Genomic DNA, 11,673 nt, shown 5'->3' with positions numbered 1-11,673 from the left:
AGTCATCGGCACTCTGGTTAAAACCAAACACATAGGGACACCACAACAATTTTTCTTATTCTTCCTTTTAACACAGCAGGGTTGGTCTTAAATTTTATTCAAGGTGGCATTTATAAAGGTCTTAAAAAGTCTCAAATTTGCCCTAAATAACCTTCTGTTTTCTTTGTCTTGCAGGAGGGATCCGTATGACTATCCCACACACTCCAGGGCTCACAGGGAACCCATCCCTTACCCCGGTCACTACCAGGACCCTCCAGGTCCCAGCAACTCTGGCCGTTTGCCACTCCCTCAATCGTCCAACCAGTCCCAGCAGGCGCCCGCTAATCAACGCTACTACCCATCCGCCCAGCCACACCGTGCAGCTCTGAGACAGGATGTCCCTCCGTCTCCCACGGCTGGTCGCAGAGGGCGGCAGCACTATGAGCCTGCGGCGGGGAGAGGAGACGGCTACCGGCAGGCCAGCCCCGGCCGCTACACCAGCCCAGACAGGTACCCGAAAGCAAGGCAACGCTACGCCAGCCCTGATGGCTACCGGGATGAAAGACAGCCTGAGCCACGGCGGAAGGACCCCATGATAGGTGCAGTGTAAATTGATGAAGGTTAAGGTTTAAACACGGGCGCTTTGCAAAGAGTTATATTTAAATGTATGTAAATATATAAATATTGTTTCTGGTGGAGATATTGTGAGTATTCTAGTATTGCCAAGGTTTTTGATGACAGATTTTATAATGCAGAATGAAATGAGATTAAATTGCACAAATATTTACAGTAAACTTTGTGCCATAACAGATGTTTAAGATGAAGTATATTCCAGCACTGAAAGCACTGCGTTTTGTCCAGAAGGATCAAACAGAAGATAATAAATGGGGGGGATCACCTTTACCAGCTAGATCATGACAGGAAGCCGACAAACAAAAACAGGAATTAGCTCTCCTTCTTGACGTTTAGGCCTTGATGTTTTGCAGCTTAAGCTTCCTTTACTTCCTGAAAACATGTCAGGGTTTTTTTCTTTTCTTTTTGCCTTTGATTATGTGGATGAGGCCGACACCTTTACTGTCCGAGATTAATTTAATTGTGATATTTTTTTGGTTTTCTAATAAACTAAATAGTTATTCTTATGAGCCACTAGTAATGAATTAGACTACAACTTTTCCTCTTTAACATCGCAAACCTGAAATTAGTTGCGCTGACTGATGTGTAGCTTACGATTTGTTTCAATCATTGTCAAATAAGTGATTTGTTTTTCTTTTCTACAAATACTTTGCAATAAATATTTTGAGATTCTCATCCTCTCTTCATTCTGTTCCCGCTTCATCAGGACATGAATATTTGAAACGTGCTGTCAAACTGCGCCATGAGTCATCACTTTTTAAAAATTCATTACGATGTTAAGCTGAATTTCTCCTCAATCTCCAGATAAATTTACCCTCGTGAGATGACTGATAAGAGTAGCCGGCCTCCCGATAATGACTGAGTCGTCTCCAACAATTAGGGGCAGGAAAATCTCCACTAGAAAATGATTAATACCCAATTTGCTCTCTGTAAGTAAAGATGGCCATGATTGGTGAAATTAGACTTGATATGGTGCATAATTGTGTGTGGAGAGGGCTTTTTCTATCAGTTAATGTTTAATTAGCAGCAGCGCGGGAAGGGAGGAAGCATATGCTGATGGGCCTAGTCTCTGCGTTGGCTTGACCTTCCTCTGTCAGAGCCGCAACATACCAACTTTAAATCACATTATTTAGAACCAGACACTTTACGTCTGTTTCGTCAACTAATAAATACTTATTGTTTGAGATGTCTGGTGGTATTTAACTGTTGGGAACAATGATGCGGCGCACAGCGCACCAAAATAGACAGAAGCGCAGTAAACAAAAGGAAAAAGCAACTGTCTGCTTGTCATCCTGTGACAAAACCCAAGGAAATCTCATGCTGATAGTTTGAAACGAGCACAAACAATAATCCAACGTCGTCAGTCTGAGAAATGAAACCCAGTCCAGGATGCATATACAAAGCCTTACATATGCATTTCTGATTAAATAGGTTAAAATAAAATCTGTAGTTGCATCAGAATCATCTCCAAATTAAAGATATTACTCCGTCCATCAATTAAAATATGGTTCAAATTAAAACATGTATAGACTTTACTGGTCAAGTGGGGATCAGAAGTTGCTTTGACAATATCTAAAGGTCCAATGAAGAGAAAACCATTTCCAGGGTCAGATGTGTGCTACACCTGGTAGAACCAGCACCAGCTAGCTGCTGTCCTCGTGTAATGATGTTAATCTATTTTACACTGGCGAATGCATCCCAGTAGTTGCTGAATGTGCAGAAAACATCTAATGAATGAACACAAACTTTAATTACCTTCATGTGTATGAATCACCCAGCAAAGCAAGGTGCCACAGGATTAGCATGCAATATTAAACTGTTTGTTCTGATTAATGTGAAATTTAAATTTTATGTACTCCCAAGCAAATGGGAAATGAGTTTAATTATGTTTTACTGACTTTGCCAGGAAAAAAAAAGTTTAAATCATATCTGATGAGGTATATTTAAAGAAGCACATTTAGCACCACAGCCTTCAGCTGAAGGTTGAATTGCAGCAGGATCCTTTTTGACAGGAGTGTAAAATGTTGCTTAAAAAATACACAGAAGAAAAAAAATTTTAAGTACACAGAAGGAAAACGCACAGATACAATACAAGTTGTATTGTATTACACAATACAACTTTAATGTCAAGCAGACTACCGTTATCAATCCTGCTCTACAGTCTGAAATGCAATATTGTTTTACAGTAGAATTCAACGTCTAACATAAAAGTAAATTTAAATTATCGATCCCATGTATTTGGAAGCTCAGCAGGCCCACAGCAGTACAGATCCTCCACCTAATACATTTCCACATACTCATCCTTCTCACCTAGTTCAGTCACATTCAACAAAAAATTCCAGTCCAATTCTCCAGAGAGTTTAGCAAACTTATTTAATAAAATCTATTTAAACTCTAATCTCCCATTTCTAGCTTCATGTGCTAGAGCGCAGCAGGAAGTGGTAAGGCCCGAGCCGTCTCACTCTCACAGCGGCCAACACAACTTGGAGCACTTAATGCCGTCTTCCCTGGCTCTTTACTGTACTTAAAGGAACGACTCTGCAGTAAACGGCCTCCTTCAAGTGCTTGTGGTCGGTTTGCTGCTAAAGATAATAAACAGCGGCAACTTAATATTGGAGAATTAATTGCACTTAACCATCCATTAAACAAAAGCTTTGAACCGGCTGTCAGGATTGCAGCAGCCATCTTACTAAAACACTAAAACCACTCGTCCAACATAAGTAAATGGAGTATTTTCAGCTCGGTGTGACTCCAGTTGTTCTGTGACAGCCTCAGAGAAGAGGAGTGATCAGACATGATGAAGACCAAGGAGCACAGCGGAGAGGTGAGAGGGAAAGCTGTGGGGAAGTTTCTCCCTAAGCACCTGTAAACAGTTAGGCAATGATCTGTCTTCAGATGATGGATCAAACTCACAAAAAACACTGGAAACACCTGAAGTGAGCCAAGCATACTTTGGAGGAGCTGCAACTGAGGTGGGTCAATCTGTGGAGGTGGAATTAAGGATGTTTTCACACCTGTTAGTCTGATCGATTCGGTTTCACTGAGGACAAAAATTGCAACATTTTCTAAATTTTCAGCTAGTGAGGTTCGCTTTCACTCAGCATTGTGTCACATAAATAAAACTATTTGAGAAAAACAGTTCACCCTCCTCACCTGCGGTGGCGCTGCACCAAGAACTACTGAAAGGAACAACACAAACACCTCTGGAGACACTGAGCGTAATTTCCTTCCTCACATAATGAAGGCAAAAGTTTCTCATTAAAGTGCTAGAATCTCATGCTTGTTTTAGTATTTTCCCAGAATGCCCTGCACCTTAGTTTGCCTCCTGCTTTTGTAGCTGCCTCTAGCCCGCATGGGGTTCACATATGCGTTCAAACCGCGGCAAAGTTCACTTTAACCAATCCGACACTGCCTTTTGTAGACAGACCAGGGTTCACTTTTTTTGTCCATATCAGTTAAATTTTGCTTTCACACCTCAAGCAAACCAGAACCAGACTTCCTAGGTAAACGAGCTTCAGTTTGATTAGAGCAAACTAAACTGGTGTTGAATACAAATACATGCCACACTTTCCAGAATTTAATTTGTAAACTTAATTTAACAAAATAAAATATTTTGAAGTCGTGAAAACATGTGAAAAAGTCCAGATGTTATGAATATGTTTGCAAGCCATTATTCTGTACTTTCCATGGTTGTGCTGAAGAGATTTGTTGTTTCAGTCTCAGGACACTCTGTCCAGCAGGTCAGGGCTGCAGATTTGCTGACGGACATTTTTTCCTGCTTCATATCAGCTCACCCCTCCTTGCTCCATGACCTCTGATTTCAAGAAAGACCAGAAAACCCCTTAATAACCATTTATCTGCTCTCTGCACCAGTCTTTCTTTTGCCTAAGCTTCCTGTGTGACTGTTTTATAACTCTGGATGCTACATGAATTAATTTGACACCTCACAAGCTGCCTCTTTTTTATATTTTTTTGGCGCTCTGTTGCCCCTGCTCTTCCTCGGCCGGTTGTCGGGATTCGTGGCTTGTGGGAGAATTCCCTGGTTAGATTCTCCTAGCATTATCCATTCTGCCAGCACCCTTGTTGAACACCTCGGCTTGTTAGCATGTGTCAATCAAAAAGCCATGCTCCTGCGAGGGCAAAGTCGAAAGCTGAAGCGGTTATCTGCTTCCTGCACAGCACCCTGAAAAGACTGAGCAGATACCGGAGTGTGATCGCCCACTTTGACCTCCATCTGCTTCCAGCTTCTTCATTAAAGGCACATTCCACCATTACGACGCTGTCCTTTCGTCCTTCACCTGCTGCCGTTTGTTTCAATTTGGCCCTCATTAAGGAGTCGTGCTCTCAGGTTTAGTCGGAGCAGGATGAGCAGAGATCTTTATTTAATTATGCAGTTCATTAGGAAGCAGGTTCATTTCTCTTTTTTTCCCTATCTGAGGGAGTAGCTGGTGGCTAATGTGGAGTTCAAATGGCCTGAATATGGAGATTGCCCCAAATATGGATTACCATTAGCTGTTAGCCTGCCCTTCACCCACCTCATTCGCGTTTATGTCTGCTGTGTAGCCTTTTGATGCAGTATCACTCAAGCTGGAGTGTGCGCTTTCAGCCAGTGTGTTTGTTTGATATTGTTCATGGACTGTGAAATTGAATTTCCACACTCGGGCTGATATTGGAAATAATTTCATATCCTCTGCAATTTTCTTGCTCGGTTTCACCTTGCGGCGTGTTTAAAACATTCACTTTGACTCTGTGTCTTTTTCTTTCCTCCCTCTGCTGCAGAGTTGATACAGCAGCGGCGTTAATTTGGGCCGTATTTATCCTTAAAGCAACGCCGCTTTCTGGATGAGTCGTTTGCTCGCCCCCACACAGCGCAGCCGGAGCCACCAGCCGCCGTCTTTTGCACGCCGGCCATCACCATGACAACATGGCCGCAGCTCCTGGCACAACAGCCCGCTTTGGAGCTGATGAGATTGTTGTAGCAACAATGAGATGCTTTTATGTCCCTTTGAGGAGAGAAGGAAGGTTTTTTTGCTTTTTCAGGGACGGTCAATGTACTCCTGAGATCCCAGACAGGTAAAATTAATAATAATAATAATAATAATAATGATAACAAGTGGGAGAACTCAGCTGGAATAATCCAAACCAAAAGCGAAGATCCTTGCAAAAGTTGTCACCTTCCTTAAGTTTTTTTTTTTTTTTTACCCATTTTGTGATAATACAACCATAAATTTCAAATGTATTTTATGGGAATCATATCTGATGACTGACAAAGTCTCAAATAATTCATGCATTAATTTATTACTTACTCTAATACGCCTAAGTGAATGAGAATGGGGTGACAATTAGACATGCAGTACAAAAAGTCTGGTTTTTAGCACAGTGGCAAGAAAAACAGAGACATTGTGGAAATAAAGCCTGGCAGAAAATTAACCTCAAGTCATGATGGGAAAACAAACTGTGGAACAAGGTGCTCTCAGCACATAAAACCAAACTGATTTTGATGACTAGCAAAATGTGGTATGAGAGTACAGTGGACCACCCACTAACCCTTTAGACCCCCTAAAAACACTTACAACTGCCTATTTTAATTGTTTAAACAGTAAATATATCTTAATATGCATCGACGCAAACAATCTGCAAAAACTAACATCCACTTTCTTACCTCTGCTCCTGAATGTACAACCAGTCAGAAAAAAAGGAAGATAAACGGCGATCCTGGATTTGCTTCTTTGTAAATGCCAGCTAATAATCTAGCATTGCAGCTAATTCAGCTTCCCAAGCGGCGTTACAATATACTGTCTTAGAAGCTTTATGGTCAATTTTAAATAAGCAGATACATAAAGAAACAGTTGTTCTAAATACAGTGCAAGGTGCAGCCAAACTCCTCCATCTGTCTCCACCTTTTCCCACTATTTGAGCTGTCCTAGAGTTCTAACAATGAAAACTACCAACAACAAAAACAACAAAAAAAAGGCAGCTCACTCAGGTTACCATTGGTATAGCTCTGTGGGTTGTGATGTGGCCAACAACAGCTGAAGTCTGTGACCTCTTGAACCCATCCATCAGCCTCTCAGCACCAGCCTTGGCCTCTGACACATAAAAAACGTCCGCCAGGGATTGAAGGCATTCAGCTGGGAACGGACAGAGGCACCAAATACAATGACATACCCCAAAGTTGGCATGCATGAGCGTAAACCCACATCAGAGTGGCTGACCACATGGACATTAAGTTATAAATGTTTCCAGTGTCCAGGCTGAGCTGTCTGTCACTGCCTGTATATTAAGATCTTACTCCAACACATCCTCTTACTGTCTTTATCGCATTCCCACCTGTTTCAGGTCCAGCAAATTCAAACTGTACGCACATCCCTACCAGCCCTCACACATGTTTTCTAGTGTGGCAGTGGGCCTCAGCTGACCGCCTGGCAGTCGCTGTGAAGCTGGCGCCCTTCTCACACAGATGCCAGGTGTTTTGCTTGGCCGTCCAGAGCTGCTGGGGTTGAGTTCGGTGTCAGGGGTGTTGGGTTGCTTTGAAATGGTGGAGGGAAAAGATGGAGGTAATATGTTACGCGTCCCTGTTAGCCTCGACGCTTGGCTGAGACGGAGCGCCGCAACGACCCAGGAGAAATCAGAGACTGCTTAGCTTCTCCGAGACGCAGAACGGAGCGTGATGTATAGCAGTCACGACCATCTGGGGGGAATCTCAGGTGATTTCCCAAAAGCAGCTGAAACCTGAAGTTATGAGACGTCATTACTTTTCAATTAGCCATATTTTCTTCGCTGATAGATCCACGTGTCAAAAGCAATTCTCGAGACAAACGGCCGTAGTTGTTTATGACCGTGAAGAGCATAAATCTGCTGCGCGTAGATCTGTTCTGGTTTAATGCCGCTGCACAAGTCAGAAATCTACAGAATGACTGGACCCCCACATGCCTGACTCTGAAATAGTATGAGTAAGATCGTAAATCAGCAAAGTGAGGTAAATCAAGCTGTACGTTTTGTATCAACCTGCTGAAAGATTTTCATTTTTTAAAGAGAAACAGGCTAACAGAATCACAGATCCTTCACTTTGGATGCGAGTTTCTTTATTGCTTAACGTCAGATCCATCTTAAGTATTTATTGACAAAAAATCTCAATTTCAGTCTAATCTGAACACAGAAGTACAGCTTTGTAAATTTCTTGAAATGTTAAGTGTAGATTAATTTTAGTATTGCTTGAAAAATGAAATGTTATTTCTGAGAAAACCTCCAGAAATCTCGCTGTTCTTTTAATGTCGTAGATCGCTAAATGCGAAGGTTAAGAATTCATCCTTCAGATCGATAGATGCTAAAAGCAGGATCTGCAACCTGTAATATGTCAACGTGTTTTAATTAGAACTGTATGGCATAGTTTCTATCCATTTCTGTTTTGCACTTCTGCTTGAGTTAAACAACTGCATAAGTTTCCATTTGCACTCAGAAAGCTGCTGTGTGCATATCAATAAGCAACGCAAATCACTCCGCTGCACAGACTTAATTTTCACACCGACTGCAGCTTAATTTCTCAATTCTCACATTAATCCAGAGCTGTAACAAACAGACAGGACACCTGACTTCCGGCCTCGTTTTCATTTCGCTGTGGCCGCCATTCTGGCGTGGATTAAATCGGGGGGTGAAGACAAAGTGGAGCCTGATTGGAAAGTCACTGTAGCAGCCAGCAGTGTAATCCATCCACAGATTCCTTCCAGAGAATGCCAAACAGCTCGCTGAAAATGAGCTGCCGACCTGACTCCATTAGATCTCCGCTGTGTCTCTCTTCACTTTCTGTTGTTTCGATAACACACACATATACACACCCCCACACACGCACGCACACACACACACACACACACACACACACAATTTCTCTGAGCCTGCCACCAGCTTCATTAGCGGGAAGAAATGTCCTGCTCGTTAAGGCAAAGCAATTAGTGGCTAATTGAGAAGCTTTTGCAGTACAGATAAATTTGCTTTCTCATTCTCTCTTTGTATATGTGCATTTTGACCAGTTAATACATCTGGATTTCCATCTTTAAGTCATATTCGGCTTTAAAGCAAAGCGTTTTGACGCTTTCCCCTGCAGCAAAAAGTTCTTGCTGCATCCTGTGGATACAGAAAACATCTGACACATTTATTTTTCTTGTGTGTGTGTGTGTGTGTGTGTGTGTGTGTGTGTGTGTGTGTGTGTGTGTGTGTGTGTGTGGGGGGGTGTGTGGGGGGGTGTGTGTGTGCGTGCGTGCGTGTGTATGCGTGTGTGTGTAATTGTTTATTGTCAGCTTGCTGAGACAGTTTGGGGCTTCTTTTCCGGCTGTGTCATCCGCTCCAGAGAGAAAAAGACTTAATGGGGACTTTTACCCAGTCATTTTAATGTTCCCTCTCCTTCATTATGCCTGCTTTTCCAGACACAACAGTCAAACTGACACAACTTACCAACTGCCTGCCCTTTTCACTCCGCAGCCTGACTTTCCATTCCTCCGGCTGCGATTCTCTCCACCACACTCTTCCGTCTCCTCTTTCCATTCTGTCATTCCTCACTCCCAATTCTTAGCAATCCAGAGATAATCTCCGTGATAGGGAGAAAGTCGGAACAACACACACTCACACACAAACACACAGCCTATCTTTTTTTTTTTTTTTTCACAAATTGGAAAGATAAAACTCCACTGGAGAAAAAGTAGATGCAGTGAAATTAGATTTTTTCTTTTGATTCCCCTTTTATGCAGACTGCAGAAGCACTTATTCCACCTCTGTCCTGCAGGGGGCAGAACCTCTGATAGCCCCACTTGTGTGACCTTTTGCCCACAGCCTTGCTTTCCTGCTCCTCCCTTGATCCTGTCCTCACAAGCCGAGATAAAACTATTCGCTGAGTAAACCGACTGCAGTCCTTCCAACAAGTTCATGATTTCCCCTGTAAACAGCAGAGATATGTGACCTGCCCCCCTGCCTCCTCCCCGAGGGAGTGTTTTCCCTACGCACCTTATCTCAGCCCACTCCACTTCACAGGGACGAGGACAGAGCTGGTGGGGTTGGTGGGGGGGAATCCCTGGGTGTTTTTGCTCCAAATCATGCGTTAAAGGGGAACACAGTGGGCTTTGTTGGCCCCGGCGCTGGCTTCACACGAACTGAGGTGGGATTTTTCCACAGCAGTGAAAGAAACACATGAATTGTTGAGATGCCCTGAAGGGACGAAGGCCTCCGAGTGTCACTGAGGACAAGTCCGACCTTATCTGTCCTCTTCTGCAGACTGCATGTGAAACTTCACTTATCCAATCGTGAAGCTGTGTCATTTTAACTCCCTATAAAGTTTTGTCACTTTTCATCTAAATGGGACCAGAGAAGCACCTGAAGGGCGTCCACTGTGCTTTGCAAAAGTATTACAAAGTGTCATTTAAGCCTGTTCTTCTTATTAATAACTCAACACAGGCTGCGACTTACAGTTGTTTTAGTAATCAATTATTCTGACAAATTAGTTGGGTAAAAAGCTAGCACATTCTGTAGATTTTTTATTTATGCATTTTTTGTACAATGTTAGAAATGCATTAAAATATGCAAATGAATAATTTTTTTTAATGAGAAAAGAAACATTTTATTGCTAAAAATTACTTCTAACATCAACCTGTGAAAAACTCAGCCCTTGCTGCTGACTTAATACATTCTAGGGCTAATCTGTTGACTACTTTTTGGATTAAATTGATAGAAATTTAATCCGTTTCTTTTTAGCTTTCTAAAACTGCCACTTGAGCTTTAGAAAAACATTTGGGTTTTTTTCATCTTAAATGCAAAATGTTTTTAAATTACTGCTTTGAATATGCTGTTCTTTCAAGGATTAGCCTTGTTTGAGTCAGTATAATCCAGTTAACAATCGATTACTAAATTAGTTGACAATTATTTCAAAACTAAATGGAGAGTGTCTGTGAATATCAATTTTCAAGTCTTACCACACATTCTTGATTTGATTTAGCTCTGAACTTTGACTGGGCAGGAATATGCTTTCATCTAAACCAGGGGTCTACAACATGAGGCTCTAGAGCCACAAGTGGCTCTTCTGGGGTTGAGTCAGGGGTCATATTGTGGAAAAAGTGCTAATTAAATTGGTGTGAATACTTTTACTCAGTCGGATTTGAATGCTGTGTTTAACTAGAAAGTGAAATGTCTTGTTTCTCTTCATCAGGATCATAAAACCTTCAGCACATGATGACGAGAGCAGCTGTTGAGAGTCACTTAATAACACTTGAGTTCTGTCAACACATTTCCTCGTCGCTTGCTGCCATTGTGTTCACGTCTCAGACAAGCAGCTTGTCAAACAAAACACTGATAACAGATGAATCTGCGAATTCCTGGACCAGCTCTAATGACTTTAATGTAATGTTTCTGTCAGTGGCGGCGCTTAAATAGACGGGATTATTGTCATTGAAGAAAGATTTCTATTTTGCTACTTTAAAACTTTTCATGTGGCATATAAAAGTCGCTTAGAAGAGTAAACTCTTCCAAGTAACCTTGTTGTTCCTAATATGTATATTTTTATTAATCCTACATATTTTTAACGTAAAGATTACATACATATACTTTAAAATTCTGGAGTTTAGTCCTTTAGATATTTTGTATATTATAAATCATCATTTACTGAAGATTTATTAATATCCATCCATCCATCCATCCATTTTCTTTCACCCTTTCGGGAGGGTCGCTGGTGCCCATCTCCGTTCCGGGCGAGAGGCGGGGTCACCCTGGACAGGTCGCCAGTCTGTCGCAGGGCAACACAGAGACACACAGGACACACAACCATGCACACACACTCTCACACCTAGGGACAATTTAGAGAGACCAATTAACCTGACAGTCATGTTTTTGGACCGTGGGAGGAAACCGGAGTACCCGGAGAAAACCCACGCATGCACAGGGAGAACATGCAAACTCCATGCAGAAAGACCCCAGGCCGGGAATTGAACCCAGAACCTTCTTGCTGCAAGGCAACAGCTCTACCAACTGCGCCACTGTGCAGCCCCGATTTATTAATAATTAACTAATAATGGTTTGTGTTCA

At 42.2% G+C, this 11,673-nt stretch overlaps 1 protein-coding gene across 2 annotated transcripts in view; it reads left to right on the top strand.

Annotated features, from left to right (window-relative positions):
* pard3ba (par-3 family cell polarity regulator beta a) overlaps nucleotides 1–1,287 on the top strand; it is a 129,781-nt gene extending 128,494 nt beyond the window's left edge. For both annotated transcript variants that reach the window (XM_081616616.1, XM_081616624.1), the window contains one exon: nucleotides 175–1,287. In XM_081616616.1, coding sequence (XP_081472742.1) covers nucleotides 175–589 — 415 coding nt within the window. In that variant the 3' untranslated portion in view covers nucleotides 590–1,287. The remainder of the gene's footprint in view (nucleotides 1–174) is intronic.
* The last annotated feature ends 10,386 nt before the right edge of the window (nucleotides 1,288–11,673 follow it).

The sequence above is a fragment of the Poecilia reticulata genome, chromosome 2, assembly GCF_904066995.2.
Source record: "Poecilia reticulata chromosome 2, P_reticulata-male-v2, whole genome shotgun sequence".
In the NCBI taxonomy this organism is placed as follows: Eukaryota; Metazoa; Chordata; class Actinopteri; order Cyprinodontiformes; family Poeciliidae; genus Poecilia; species Poecilia reticulata.
Note: the sequence above shows the minus strand (reverse complement) of the source record. Positions and strands in the feature narration are given on the sequence as shown.